At 36.1% G+C, this 16,053-nt stretch overlaps 1 protein-coding gene across 2 annotated transcripts in view; it reads left to right on the plus strand.

Annotated features, from left to right (window-relative positions):
• TMEM135 (transmembrane protein 135) overlaps positions 1-16,053 on the plus strand; it is a 254,709-nt gene that overhangs the window by 15,166 nt on the left and 223,490 nt on the right. For both annotated transcript variants that reach the window (XM_004763554.3, XM_045071497.1), the window contains exon 2: positions 14,861-14,988. In XM_004763554.3, the coding sequence (XP_004763611.1) occupies positions 14,861-14,988 (128 nt within the window). The remainder of the gene's footprint in view (positions 1-14,860; positions 14,989-16,053) is intronic.

Consider the following 16,053-nt stretch of genomic DNA (forward strand, 5'->3'; position numbering starts at 1 on the left):
TTCAATCTCTTGGTGCTATGAAAATGCGGTTTAGTTTTGGTTCTCATGGGGACTGTGTAACTTCTCTTTTTTAACAGCTTTTCCCTGACCATGTAACACTTAGGTTATAGTGAACACTCCTCTAACATCTACTGATCCTGTTACCAATGGCTCCGTTATAGTCTCTAAGTCAGGAAATGAATGGGCAAAGCCTTGATGCATTCCTCAGCCAACTGCTCCATCCAGGGGAGTCCTGAGGGGTCTGGACAAATACAGAGCACAGCTCTGGGTTGAGCCAAGCTCTCAAGAGATGAGGTTTTGGAAAAGAGAAAGGGAGAAATTATTTTAGGTGCTGGCAGTGGGAGGGAGGTGTCAGGCTCAAGTCTTAAAAACCAACCTCTTTGGCCACACATAGAGATTTATTGAGAGAGATTGAGGGTGGGTGCATGCAGGAGAGCAGGCAGAGAGCACGTGATCATGGGTTGGAGTGAGCATGTATTCAGTGGTGACCCTGAGTGGGGAAGGGGATGGGTGGAGTGTGGTGTTCTAGGCATTCTGTTGCTGTCAGGGCTTTTCTGATCTGTTTGGTGGTTGGAATGTTCCAGTTATTATAAAATGTCTTACTCAGTGACTCAAGAAAGTGTGATAAGAAATAACATGGTGGGTTTTAGTTAGAGCATGAATTAACCAGTCTTGTCTCTGATTTTAAATGTTGGGATCGACAGTTGAGCAACAGGACTCACTGACAATCCTGTTATAAGAGAAGGCAGAACAGGGACTGAATTCGTGATTGCCATTTAGTTATGTATTTATTGTTTTAAAAAAGATTTTATTTATTTATTCGACAGAATTAGAGCGAGCCAAGTAGGCAGAGTGGCAGGCAGAGGGAGAGGAAGAAGCAGGCTCTCCACTGAGCAGGGAGCCCCATGTGAGGCTCAGTTCCAGGACCCCAGGATCATAACCTGAGCTGAAGGCAGCCACGTCACCGACTAAGCCACCCAGGCGCCCCAGTCGCCATTTATTTTTTTCAGACATTAACTTACTGGAGACAAAAATCTCTGCAAAATACTTAAACCTGCATAACACATAAAGGAACTGGGGTTGGGGCAGGGAGTGATTGTGCAGAGTGAAGGAAACTAACATTTTAAGATTCCTATGATGTGCTAGTTACTCGGCTGGTTACTTAATATTTGTCATCTGATTTAAACGTACTGACTTGTTGGAAGAAAGAAAGCAACATTAACTGCACAAGTGGCTGGTGCTATTTTCCTCTGTTAGGATTTGTTCTTTTGACTTACTGACTTAGTGGTATTAATGTTGTGTTTCTGTTATCTTTCATCTTTTGCTCTGTGGACTGGGGATGTAGTTTCTACCTCTGGAGCCATAATCGTGCCTCATTTAGTCTTCCCCAGGTTTGGTCACTGATTTTTATATATATATATCTTTGACCATTTATCTTTTGATGGACACTTAGGTTGAATTTATTTCTTGGCTCTTGTGAATGATGCTGTAAAGAACATATATATATATTCACCCCAGTATATATACCCCACACTGATACACACACACACACACACATAAATGTATGTGTACACCCCACATTTATGAACATCCTATTAGGTTATTTATATATCTCAGTTGTGTTTTCCCTATATTTTTGTACCTTTTTCTTTCAGGATAGGCAGCCTGAACTCCTGTAGGGCATAGCAAGTCATAACTTTCTATTTGTAACATGCACGGTGGCGAAATGATACTTGTCCTCATTTGGAATAGCCTGACTTCAGCATCAGGCATGGCAGTTTAGAGCATGGACTCTGGAGCCGCTTTCTGGAGTTCAGTCCCTGTTTTGCTACTTAATTCATTGTGTGACTTTGGGCAACGTAATTTCTTTGTGCCTGTGTTTTCTTATTTTCTTATGAGAGAGGGTAATGATCATGCCCATCTCATAGACTGCTGTGAAGACTAAGTGAGTTAACATTTGTATGGTGTTTAGAGCAGTTTGTTAAATTAAGAAAATAAATATTCTGTTAGTAAAATATTTAAAAAATGTAAGTTCATTATGCTGTTTTCTTTGAAGTAGTTATTCTCAGTATGGGGTCATTTTGCCTTCTAGGAGACATTTGTCAATTCCTGTAGACATTTTTGGTTGTCACAGCTCATAGCATGCTGCTGGCATTTAGAGAATAGAAGACAGGGATGCTCTAAACATCTTCTAATATATAGGATAGTCCTCCACAACAGCAAATAACCTGGTCCCCAATGTTGATAGTGTCAAGGTTGAGAGACCCTGCCTTAAATAAATCATTATTTGCTAGTGATTACTTAAAGAAAGATTAAATACATAAAACATGAAATCATCTCTTTGTTATTGTGAAGAATTAAAAAAAATTTTTATAAAGATTTTATTTATCTATTTGACAGAGAGCATGAGCAGGGAGAAGGGAGAAGCAGACTCCCCACTGAGCAGGTTGCTTAATGCCAGACTCCATCCCAGAACCCTGGGATCATGACCCAAGTTGAAGGCAGGTGCTTAACAGACTGAACCATCCAGACATCCTTATCATGAAGAATTCTTATTTCCCAAAGGAACTAGATTTCTCAGCCCCTCTAGAAGTAGTCTTCTAGAAGAGTTAGTGTCAAGTGTTGGGCCTAAGAAAGACTGCTGAATTGGAGTTTGGTGCTAATAGGGCAAAGATCATGGAGTTGGCCACCTTAAGGGCCAGTTAGCTTTGTTCTTTTCCATGGCCATAGACGGTAATCTGAATACTAGTCAGCCATCTCTGTGATGAATGTGCTGCATTAATCACGTGGGGAAACAGACAAGGGAATATAAGTGAACAAAATTAAATGCATACAGGTCTGATAGATGTTTAATAGTAATATTTTTATAAAGAGAAGCTCCTAAATTGGGGGCCCATAATTATAATTTTGCATCACACTTCAGTGTATAGCCTTTATGTTAGTCAGATTGGTTACCATACTTTTCCTATGTGAACTAACCTTTTTTTTCCCCCCCATGGCCTGTCCTTAATGCTGCCTCTGTTTTTTGGCAGAGGAATGTTCATAAAGATATTCTCCTCTATTTTTTCTAGATACCTCACTGTTTATGTAATCTTCAAATTTAAGTCTATGATTCATTGCAAACTAATTTTTTTGTATAGTATGAGGCAGAGATCAAGGTTAATGTTCTGTTCTACACAGATATCCAGTTCCTCTAGTACTATTTATTTATTTATTTTAAAGATTTTATTTATTTATTTGTCAGAGAGAGAGGAGCGAGAGCAAGCACAAGCAGACAGAGAGGCAGGCAGAGGCAGAGGGAGAAGCAGGCTCCCTGCCAAGCAAGGAGCCCGATGTGGGACTCGATCCCAGGATGCTGGGATCATGACCTGAGCTGAAGGTAGCTGCTTAACCAACTGAGCCACCCAGGCGTCCCTAGTACTATTTATTTTTTAAAAAAGATACAATTTTAGAAGTGGGGGAAAAAGAACTCTTAGCATCATTTGTTTTTAGTGTTGACCTTTAATTTTTATCTTTCAACAGGATGTTTTGATATACATAGTATTTTTCAACATGATGATTTTATATATATATATATATATATATATATATATATATATACACACATACACACACACCAAGTGAAATAATTACTATAGTCAAACTGATTAACATATCTCCTCACATTGATGAGAGCATATGAAATCTACTTTCTTAGCATGTTTCCAGTGTTCAGTATCATGTTATTAATAGTGGTCTTTTTTTAAAAATATTTTATTTATTTATTTGACAGACAGAGATCACAAGTAGGCAGAGAGGCAGGCAGAGAGAGAGGAGGAAGCAGACTCCCTGCTGAGCAGAGAGCCTGACGCGGGGTTCGATCCCAGGACCCTGAGATCATGACCTGAGCCGAAGGCAGTGGCTTAACCCACTGAGCCACCCAGGCGCCCTTAACAGTGGTCATTATACTGTGTGGTATATTCAATAGATTTATTTGTCCTACATAACTGCAACTTTGTATCCTTTGACCATCATCCCATTTCTCCCTAGCCACTGGTAACCATTCTTCTATGCTTTTCTGGGTTTGTTATTTTTAGAATTCACATGTAAGTGAGTTCAGGCAGTATTTGTCTTTCTGTTCCTGGCTTGTTTCACTTAATGTAATGTCTCCATGCTCATTCTTGTTATCACAAATGACAGAATTTCCCTCTTTTAAGACTTAGTCGTTCCATTGTGTAAGTATACCACACTTTCTTTGACCATTTATCTATTGATGGACACTTAGGTTGAATTTATATCTTGGCTATTGTGAATGGTGCTGTAAAGAACATGGGAGTGCAGATACCTCTTCAGGATACTGATTTCATTTACTTTTGGATATGTACCAAGAGGTGGGATTGTTGAATCATATGGTATTCTATTTTTTAATTTTTTGAAGAACCTCCACAGTGTTTCCATACAGATTTACATTCCCACCAACAGTGTACAAGAATTCCCTTCTCTCCACTCCTTTAGCAGCACTTAACCACTTTTTTGTCTTTTAGATAAGAGCCACTATGACAGGTGCACAGTGGTATCTCATTGTGATTTAATTTTCATTTTCCTGGTTAGTGGTATTGAAAATATTTTTGTATACTTGTTGACCATTTGTGTATCTTCTTTTCAGAAATGTCTGTTTGATCCTTTTTTTTTTTTTTTTAAAGTTTCTATTTAAATTCCAGTTAGTTAACATACAGTGTGATGTTAGTTTCAGGTGTTAAATATATTGATTAGACACTCCCTTACAATACCTGGTGCTCATCATAGCATACACTCCTTAATCTCCCATCACCTGTTTAACCCATTCCCCACCTAGCCCCCCTCTTATAACCATCAGTTTGTTCTCTGTAGCTAAGAGTCTATTTCTTGGTTTGTTTCTCTTTCTCTCTTTATCCCTTTGCTCATTTCTTTTGTTTTTCCCTTTGTTCATTTCTTAAATTCCACGTATGAGTGGAACTTTAAACCACTTTTAATTTTTTTGTGTGTATGGTATAAGAAAGTGGGTCAGTTTCATTCTTTTACATATGGGTCAGTTTCATTCTTTTACATATTGCTGTCCAGTTTTCCCAACACCATTTGTTGATGAGACTTTTTCCCATTGGATTCTTTCCTGCTTTGTTGAAGATTAGTTGACTGTATAATTATGGGTTTATTTCTGGGTTTTCTCTTCTGTTCTGTTGATCTCTATGTCTGTGTTTGGCCCAAGACCATACAGTTTTGATCACTACAGCATTGAGATATAACTTGAAGTTTGGAATTGTGAAGCCTGCAGGTTTGCTTTTCTTTTCCAAGATTGTTTTCTCTAGGCAGCATTTTTTGGGTCTTGTTTGTTTTTAATTTAATTTAATTATTATTATTTTTAATTCATTTACCTACTCTGTGTTTTTGATAGTATTATTTAGTGTGTTTACATGTAAACAATTATTAAGAGGAAGTACTTACTGTTGCTATTTTGTTCATTGTTTTCTGACTATTTTGTAGTTCCTTTGTTTCTCTCTTGCTGTTTTTCTTTGAGAGTTGATGACTTTTTTGTGTGTGTGTGTGTGTGTGTGGTGGCATGCTTTGATTTCTTTATTTTTCCTGTATCAACTATAGGCTTTTGCTTTGTGGTTACCATGTGGCTAATATAAAACATATTTATAAACAGTCTATTTTAAGCTGACAGCTTCAATCACATACAAAACTCTACCCTTTACTTCTCATCCTCATTTTATGTTTTTTTAGTGACAATCTTTTTGTATTATGTATCTTTAAATATATTTTTATAGCTGTAGTTATTTTAAATACTTTATCTTTTGATCTTTATTTTAGAGTTAGTACTGTCAATACTTTTGAATTGGTACTGTCACAGCACCATGACAGCATTAAAATACCTGACTGTATATGTGTATGAATTTGATGATGCATTATCTTCACCAGTGAGTTTCATATTTTTCATAGGTTTTTATGATACTAATTAATGTCTTTGCATTTCACCTTGAGGAACTGTTTTCTGCTTTTCCTGTAATACAGTTCTGGTGATGTTCTCTCACCTTTTTTTTTTTTTAAAGATTTTATTTATTTATTTGTCAGAGAGAGAGAGAGAGAGAGAGCGAGAGCGAGCACAGGCAGACAGAGTGGAAGGCAGAGGCAGAGGGAGAAGCAGGCTCCCTGCGGAGCAAGGAGCCCGATGTGGGACTTGATCCCAGGACGCTGGGATCATGACCTGAGCCGAAGGCAGCTGCTTAACCAACTGAGCCACCCAGGCGTCCCACACCTTTTTTTTTTTTTTTTTTTTTTTTTTTTTTTTGGTGAAAGTTTTTATTTCATGTGCTGAAGGACAGCTTTGGCAAGTAAAGTATTCTTGGTTGGCATTTTTTTTCTTTCAGCAATTTGAATATATCATCTCACTCTCTTCTGGCCTGCAAGAATACTGCTAGGAAATTCTCTTATTGTTTTGAGGTTCTTTGGTATACAGTGATTTGCTTTTCTCTTATTGCTTTCACAATTCTCTTTGGTATACTTACAATGATGAGCACTAAGTAATGTACAGAATCATTGAATCACTTTAATGTACACCTGAAATTAATATAACACTGTGTAGGGTAACTGTACTGGAATTAAAATAAAAAAAAATTTTCTTTGACCTTTGAGAATTTGATTATGATGTGTCTAACTGAAAATCTCTTTATAGTCAATATAGTTGGGGTTCTTTGGGCTACTTGGTTCTGAATGTCTGTTTCCTTCTGTAAATTAGGGACGTTTTCAGTTATTGTTTCCTTAAGTAAGGTTTCTATTTTTTTCTCTTTCTTAACTCATTCTGTGATTCCCAGATGCTAATTTATTTGACTTGTTTTCCATAATCTTGTAGACTTTTTTCACTCTTTTTCAATCTTTTTTCTTTTTCTTTCTCCACCTGGGTGATTTCAAATGACCTGTCTTTGACCCCAGTGATTCTTTCTTCAGCTTGACCTAGTCTGTTGTTGAAGCTAACTGTGGAATTTTTTTTAGTTTTGTCATTGTTTTCTTCAGCTCCAGAATTTTTTTTCTGTTTCTCCTCTCTCTTCCTCCCTCCCTACCCCCCTTCCTCCCTTCCTCCCTCCCTCCCTTTCTTTCTTTCTTTCTTTTCATTTTTGTTGACCTTCTCATTTTGGTCATGCATTATTTTCCTGATTTCATTTAGTTGTATTGTTGTTCTGTTGTAGTTTACTGAGGCTTTTTAACATGACAATTTTGAATTCTTCGGTAGTTCCTGGATCTCTATCTTAGGATTGGTTACTGGTGTTTTATTTTGTTTCTTTGTTTTCCTGATTATTTGTATTCCTTGTGATTTAGTTTTCATGTGTGTGCTTTTGAAGAAGTAGGCATCATTTCCAGTCTCCAAACTCTGGCTCCTGCAGCGAAAACCCTTCACTGTGCAAACTATCCAGAGATTTTGGGTAGGTTTTTTAGTCAAGCCTGTGCATGGATTTGCTATTGAAGTCTTCAGGCAGATTGGTCTGGTGTTTTGGGGGTGAGTCTAGAGCCTAGGTTCACTGACGTGGGCCTTGTGCTTGGGCCTATTGGGGACAGGCCTTGTGGCTTGAATGTTGGTGTTGCGCCTGGAGCTTTGGTCCCTGGAACAAGTTTAGAGCCTGGGTTTCTTGGAAGTTAGCCTGTTGCTGTGATGGGTCTTGGGCCTGAGTCTATAGTTGGTGTGGGTTGGCCTTGTACCTGACTTTACTAGGGCAGGCCTGGTTTTAAGATTGTGGTGAAGTTGGATGCTCACTTCACTCTTCTTTTATTGGGTGGGTGTCTCTCTCCACACTGGTTTGCCTGGGCTTGGAGATCAGGTAATACACATAATGTGAGATTGTCTTTCCTGCCCTTTTCAGTGTGTCTTTTCTTATTTCTCTGTTCTATCCATGTGTTATAATCTCTCACCTGGAATCCTTAGCTTTTGTGAAGGTATTTTCATGCATGGGTAGTTATTCAAATTGATGTTTCTGCAAGGGGTTGAGTGCTGGAAACTGCTATTCTGCCATTTGACTGATGTCACTTGTGTCATTTAATGCAGTCTCTTTAATAAATGAGGAAACTGAAATCTAAAGAAATATATCTAAACAAGGATCTTTCATGGCAATTATTAGTTGTAGAGCTAAAATTAAAAATTGTATCTCGTGATTACTTTGTACTCCATCATGGTATTTATTTCTGTCTCTTGTTAGGTTATTTTTTCTGTACTAATCCCCATTTTCTCATACTTGTTCATCTCTCACCAATCCCCATTTTTCATACTTGTTCTCATATATGTTCATTTACACATATATCATATGCTTATGGTAGAATGTCTGGAAAATACTCCCAAGCAGAAAAAAGAGTAAAATAATCTGTTGCCACAATTAGAAATAACCAATATACAACATTCTCATCTTTGTTCCTTGTGTTTATTAAAAGAATAATGTTTTGTAGTCTACATTTTCACTGTATATGTTTTGATTTATTTTTGCCTAGTCATTAAATAGTCTTCTAAAACTAGATTATATAACTAAAATAAACAGAGGTTTGCCATTTTAATCATAGTGCTATTATGTATCTGTATTTAGCTAAATTTAAGTATATTTGGAAAATTCCTAAGAATTACTTAGTGTGGAATTTGTTGGTCAAAACTTACGAACATTACAACATATTTTTTGCCATAAAAATATATATATGAAGATGTCTGTGAATGTCTGATAATGATTTTATATATATGGACATGTGCTGTTACTACTTGGTACATTTTTTGGTGAGATCAGTGTTTCCTAACCTTTTTATACACAGTAGTATACCTAGGAGTGATAATAATTGTGTGCCACACTAGGGACAACTGAGATGTTTATTACTGTGCTCTGCAGCTGACTAGGCCTGACAACCCAAACTGTTGAGAGGATCAGTGTTTTGGCCACCTGTAAACCCTGGTTGGAAGCTCTGGATTAGAGCTTAGTGATGATAAGGTCCTAGGTTATTTCTCATGTTTTGTGTAAGATTTTTCCTGTTTCTTGCAATAGTCTGTATAGTTTGGTATACCAGTATTGCAAATATATATAATTTATCCACTTCATTGTTAATGGATATTTAGTTTTTGGCAGTATTTGTAATTACAGATGGTGCTATTAATATGACTTTTGGTGGAAATAAGCACTTCCTTCTTCTGAGTATATATACCTAGGAGAGGAATTGCTGGATTATAGAATAAGCGTACATTTTATTTTGTTAGATAGTAAAGAAACTCTTCAGTTTTACACTTCTGCCAGCAGTGTATGAAATTTCCAGTTTTTTTCATTCACATCAGTACTTTGCATTATCAGTTCTTTTTATTTTAGTCATTTTGATGTGTGTGTATTCCTACTTCTTGATGCAATGAAGACTAGTGCTGATAAGCATATTTCATTTACCTATTGACCATGTGGATGACTGCTTTTTTTTTTTTTAAATTGACCTTTTTATCTTGAGGTGATTGTAGATTCTTATGCAGTTGTAAGAAATAATGGAGAGAGATTCCCTGTACTTTTTATTTGGTTTCTCCCAGTGGTGCTAAATGATAGTAAAATGTCACAACCAAAATACTGCCATTGACATAGTCAAGATATAGAACATCTCCATCACCAAAAGGATCCCTGAGGTTGCCCTTTTATAGCAATACCCACTTCCTTCCTACATACCTCCCTCCTCTTAATCCGTGGGCCACCATTACTTTATTCTTCATTTCCATAATTTTGTCATTTCAAGAATGTTATATAAATGAAATCATGCATTATGCATTATTTTGGGATTGCCCTTTTTTATTCATATTTTTTATGAGATTCATCAAGATTGTTTCACGTATCACTAATTTATTCTTCTTCAGAGCTAAGTAGTATTCTCTTACATGGATATTCCACCAATTTTTTTTTTTTTTTTAATCATTCACTTCTTAAAAGACATATGGGTCCTTTCTGGGTTTTGATTATTAGATTAAAAAAAAACTCTATAAACATTTGTGCACAGGTTTTGAACATACATTTTCAGTTCTCTAGGATGAACACCTTGGACAGTAGTTGCTGTATCATATGATAGTAGCTTATATATTTTTTTTCAGGAAACTGTCAAATTGCTTTGCAATTTTACCATTTTGCATTCTCCTTCGTAATGCATGAGTGATCCAATTTCTCTTTTTTTGCCAGAATTTGGTGTTTTCAGTATTTAAAAATTTTAGCCATTCAGATGTTTGTATAGTGATAACTCATTGTGATTTTGATTTGCATTTCCTTAATGGATAGTGTGCTCATTTGCCATTTGCTCATCTTCAGTAAAATGTCTGTTCATATCTTTGCCACTTTATGCATAACTTTTTTACTGTTGACTTTTGAGATTTCCACATATATACTAGATTCTAGTCCTCTGCTGTATATGTAGTTTACAAGTATCCTCTCTCATTCTGTAGCTAGTCTTTTTATATTCTTAACATGTCTTTCAAAGAGAAAAGGTTTAAATTATGAAGTGCAATATACAGTTTTTCCTTTTATGAATTATGCTTTTTAAAAAATTATTTATTTGACAGAGAGAGACGTAGCAGGAGAGGATACAGAAGCCTGGTGAGTGGGAGAGGGAGAAGCAGACTTATTGCTGAGCAAGGAGCCTGATACGGGTTCGATGTAGGGCTTGATCCCAGGACACTGGGATCGTGACCTGAGCAGAGGGCAGAGGCTTGGTGACTGAGCCACCCAGGCGCCCCTGAATTATGCTTTTGGTCTCATGTCTACGAATTCTTTGCCTAGCCTTAAATCCCTAAGATTTTGATTTTTCCCCCCTAAGCTTTTATAGTATATATTTTGCATTTATGTCTGTAATCTATTTTCAATTAAATTTGTGTGAACTGTGAGAGGTTGAGGTTGTTTTTTCATTTTTGCTTTTTGTCTGGCCTGTGGATATTCAGTTGCTCTAGCACCATTTGTTGAGAAGTCTTTAGTTGGAAGTATTTGTGTGGGTCTATATCTAGGTTCTCTGTTCTATTTCATTAACGTATTTGTGTATTTCTTTGCCAATAACACAAAGCCCAATTGCTCTTTGAATTTAATAAGTCTTAAAATTGGATAGACTGGTTTACTTTATTCTCTTTCCCAAGGTTGTTTTAGCTGTTATAATCTCCGTTTTTCTGTATAAATTTCAGGATAATTTTGCCTATATCTCTGCAAAAATCTTTCTGAGATGGTGATAGAAATTGTGTCACTTTGGGAAGAATTGACATGCTGAATCTTCTAGTCCAAAACATTTATTTAATCCATACTTTGCTTTCTTTCATCAGCATTGTGTAGCTTTGAGCATACAAATCCTATACAGGTAGATTTTTCTCTAAGAGTTTTATTTTTTTGATGATTTGTGAATGTTACTGTATTTTTAATTTTGGTATCTATATGTTGATTGCTCTTGTATAGAAATACAGATTTTTTTAAAAAGAGATTTTATTTATTTGAGAGAAAGAGAACAAGTGGTAGGGAGGGGCAAAGAGGGAGGGAAGGGGAGAGAGAGAAGTAGACTCCCCACCGAGCTGGAAGCCCAATGTGGGGCTTGATCTCAGTACCTGGAGATCATGACCTGAGCCGAAGGCAGATGCCCAACCAACTGAGCCATCCATGCGCCCCTACAGATGATTTTTGTATGTTTATCTATATCCTTTGCTCTTGCTGAACTGCCTTATTATTGTTGGTTGGTTTGTTTTTATTTTGTATATTGTTTGGGATTTTCTATTTTTCTATGTTAGACAATCAGGTTATTTGCAAACAGGGATAATTTTGTTTCTTCCTTTATAGGAACAGAGGGGTTTTGTTTGTTTGTTTGTTTGTTTGTTTTTTGTTTTGGATATCTACTTGAATATATAACAGAGTAGCTGATTCTGCCCACTGTTAAGTCTAAAATGAAAGAGACATTACATTCCAAAACCTGAAGATACTAGGAAACCATTAGAACTGATAATATGGTTGGGATACCTGGCCGGCTCAAGTTTGAGTCCCATGTTGGGTGTGCAGATTAATTTAAAAAGAAAAATTCTTAAAAACAACAACAACAACAACAACAACAACAAAAAAACCAATGAGATGGTTGTTGAGGATCAGGTAGTGATTGAAAATGACACCAACATTTTGTTCCTGAGTAATTGGGTGGATGTAATAAGAGGGGGAAACTTATAAGTAAGAGCATTTTGGAGAAATGTAATGAGTTCTACTTTGGACATGCTGATTTTTTAAATGCCTGTTGTACATATTTCTTGATATGACCAAGAAGGATGGATATTTGAAGTATGGATTAAGAATTTAGGCAAGAGGTTGGAGTTATAATTCCTACTGTGAGATGATAGCTGATGCCATGGGAGAGAGCATATGTGGAATGAGTAGCAATCTGAGGAAGAAATGCTAACAAAGGAAAAGGATTTAGAGATAACAATGGGAAAATGAAAAGAATGCATTGTCACGGAAACCGTAGAAACCTCTGTGGTCAAAATTGCACCTGTTTGTCAAGATTTGTCTTATAAAATTCAGTGATACTGGGTATTTACCCCAAAGATACAGATGTAGTGAAAAGAAGGGCATCTGTACCCCAATGTTTATAGCAGCAATGGCCACGGTCGCCAAACTGTGGAAAGAACCCTTTCATTGAAGATGCCCTTCAATGGACGAATGGATAAGGAAGATGTGGTCTATATACACTATGGAGTATTATGCCTCCATCAGAAAAGGATGAATACCCAACTTTTGTATCAACATGGACGGGACTGGAAGAGATTATGCTGAGTGAAATAAGTCAAGCAGAGAGAGTCAATTATCATATGGTTTCACTTATTTGCGGAGCATAACAAATAACATGGAGGACATGGGGAGATGGAGGAGAAGGGAGTTGAGGGAAATTGGAAGGAGAGGTGAACCATGAGAGACTATGGATTCTGAAAAACAATCTGAGGGTTTTGAAGGGGCGGGGGTGGGAGGATGGGGGAACCAGGTGGTGGGTATTATGGAGGGCACATATTGCATGGAGCACTGGGTGTGGTGCATAAACCATGAATTCTGTTACGCTGAAAAGAAATAAAAAAAAAGAAAACTCAGTGATATCTTTCAGGCATCATCACTTGTCCAGTCCCATCTCCTTTTAGTCGTTCCCTAATATATATTTCTAAAGCAGTTTCTTTTTCCTCCAGTCTGGCATTTCACCATGTTATAGTTTCTTGTTGGTGTGTCTATTTCTCTATCATGATTTTATGTTCCTTGATGGCAGAGATTAGATGATATTCATTATTGTTCTTCCTGTGTATGGCATAATTCTTAATAACAATTTGTTTAATGGAATGAAGTAGGAGATGACCAGTTTTGGGTTTCTAAGGGGTGGAGTACAAAAAAAAAAAACTGAGAAGAGACCATTGGATTTGTTGATCATGGACCTTAGGAAAAGTGGTATCTGGGAGTGAATAGAGAGTTCTCTAGTCTTATTTCAAGTCAGTCCTGCCCTTTTTTTTTTTTTTTAAATAAAGATTTTATTTATTTATTTGACAGAGAGTGAGCACAGGCAGATAGAGTGGCAGGCAAAGGCAGAGGGAGAAGCAGGCTCCTTGCTGATGCGGGGCTCCATCCCAGAAGGCTGGGATCATGACCTGAGCCGAAGGCAGCTGCCCAACCAACTGAGCCACCCAGGCGTCCCAGTCCTGCCCTTTCTTATACCTCCTACCTTATTCCCTAATTATGTGGTTTTAACTTTTGTCCCTTTGATACATTGTTTTATCATGATGGGAAAGTATTTTTTCCCTGTGGCCTGTGAAAATTCTATTTTTCCAGATATAACTCATATCACTTTTGCAGTGAATCTGCTGCCTACTCCTGTATTAAACTCACTCTTTGATAAACTTCCAAGGCACTTCATGTTACAGTATTAAAACTTAGTCATTCTTGAATCTCTCTCCATATCTTATCATACCATGTTTTAATTCATATTCTGTTTATAACCTATAACATTAATAGTGTACTCAATACATACTTAGATCTCATGTCTTGATTTTTAAATATCATTACTAACTTATTTCAGAGCTTTTTTGGTTTGTTTTAATATTGAAACCTTTCTTTTAAATTCAGAGTTCACATACAAAAAGCACTGCAAACAAATATGTTTTCAATCTAAATTTAAAAGATAAGATAGACTCGTTGGATGATACCTTTATGAAATATTTTTGTTACTAACATCTCTGCAGGATTCTGTATACATCCTCGGTATAGGAACTTCTTCTCTTTTCCTGTGCTGGTAACATTGTGGTACCAACAAACCTATAGTAGATTAGATTCTCAGTCTTTTTTTTTTAAATGGGCTCCAGGGGGCCAGAAATCATTAATTTTATTTTTTACTTTTTGTATTCATATCATGGTTTTGTCACACAGTAGTCATGTTTGAATAGCTGAATGAATTTCATTGGTTTCTATCACTGAACTTCTCTAATATCCAGGCCGATAATACCTGTAAAATATTTTTGTTTTGACATTCAGTTTCTATTTGAATTGTGCTTTTTTTTTTTTCATTTAAAAAGTTTTTTCCATTATTCAGTTTAAAACTGTTCTCAAGATATTTTAGATACTTATTACAACATTTGGAAGTTATTCTCAATGACCCATGTTGTAATTTCTTGGTGTATAATTTACCCATTATATCTTTAATAAATTAAAGTGTCTTCTTTTTTGTCCCAGAAATTGTATTTTTAGAGAGGAACCAGTAAAATATCAGTTTTAACTTTATTTTTAAAATGTATGCTATTATCATTACCTTTCACCTAAGAACTAATTTAAGTGGGAAAAATTGGTTGAATTAAACAAAAAAGCCTTTCTCTTTCCAGATTGCAGCAATTCTCCGGAAACGAAAATTAGACTATTATTTACACAAACTACTCCCTGAGATCCTACAATCTGCTTCATTTCTGACTGCTAATGGGGCCTTGTATATGGCTTTCTTTTGCATTTTAAGGTTGGTACTCGTAATCACCACTGGAGATTAATACAGATTCCTTTTTTGAAACTGAAACAAATGGATGTTTTTATAAATGTTGTGCAGGTCACTGCTTGTATTCCATCAAAGACATTTATTTATCTCAAAGAGAGCTTGTTAAACAAGGAGTTGTGGGCCTCTGGCCTAAAGATGTAATATAAACTTTAAAAATTATTGCAGTGATTATAGAGCAAAAGTGTTTTGGTGTGTCATGCATTTTCTGAGGCCTACTGTGTTTACCAAGTTGTTGATTAGGATTTCTTAGCTTTTTAATTTCATGGATCAGGAATTCAGAGCACCCATCCATGATATAGGTGAGGTCTACATGCAGTGTGTAGACTTCAAAAGGACTATAAAATGCTCATGTTTACATGTGCAACAGTAAATTAACTTCTGGAATATCCTGTTGATGGAACTTTTGGTCCTGATTAAGTCTTATGATTACCTGTGTCACATGCTTCTTATGATTTAGATACAGCTGGAATTCAGTTTTTAGTGCTGTGATATACCTAACGTGTTTATTATATATTTTCTTCTTATCTTTTCCCCCTTGATTGTTGAAAATCCGAACTAGTGTTTTTCTTAAAACTGTCAAATTAAAATACTGAATTTACATTTTTCTCATATTAGTGTGGCTCAGAGTAGTTCTGTAGGTACATATTAACTACAGTTAAAAAGATAATTTTCATACGTCTTTTACAGATTTTTTTCCCTCAGTACCTTAATATTTATAAACTTTTAAATTATGCAGAAAATAATTGATAAGGTTTATACTACTGAAAAAAATTGTGCCTTTAACTCGAAACTCTTATCATATGTTCTCTGGAAAGTTTCTAATACTTGCTCACACACTAAAAATAAAGTTCCAAGATAATTAGGTCTTAAAACATTGCAATAATCATAAGTTGCTATTGTAGCATATTTAAGTTCTGTGAACCTGTTTGGTTAAATTGTGGAAATGCAAAACACTTGCTGGATTTATAGTTATATTACTTAAAATAACATCTGTGGTCCTCCTGTAACTGTCTCCTTGAGTTATTTTTC

Source organism: Mustela putorius, unplaced genomic scaffold (assembly GCF_011764305.1).
Source record: "Mustela putorius furo isolate JIRA1106 unplaced genomic scaffold, ASM1176430v1.1 tig00003987_pilon_pilon_pilon, whole genome shotgun sequence".
NCBI classification, from domain to species: domain Eukaryota; kingdom Metazoa; phylum Chordata; class Mammalia; order Carnivora; family Mustelidae; genus Mustela; species Mustela putorius.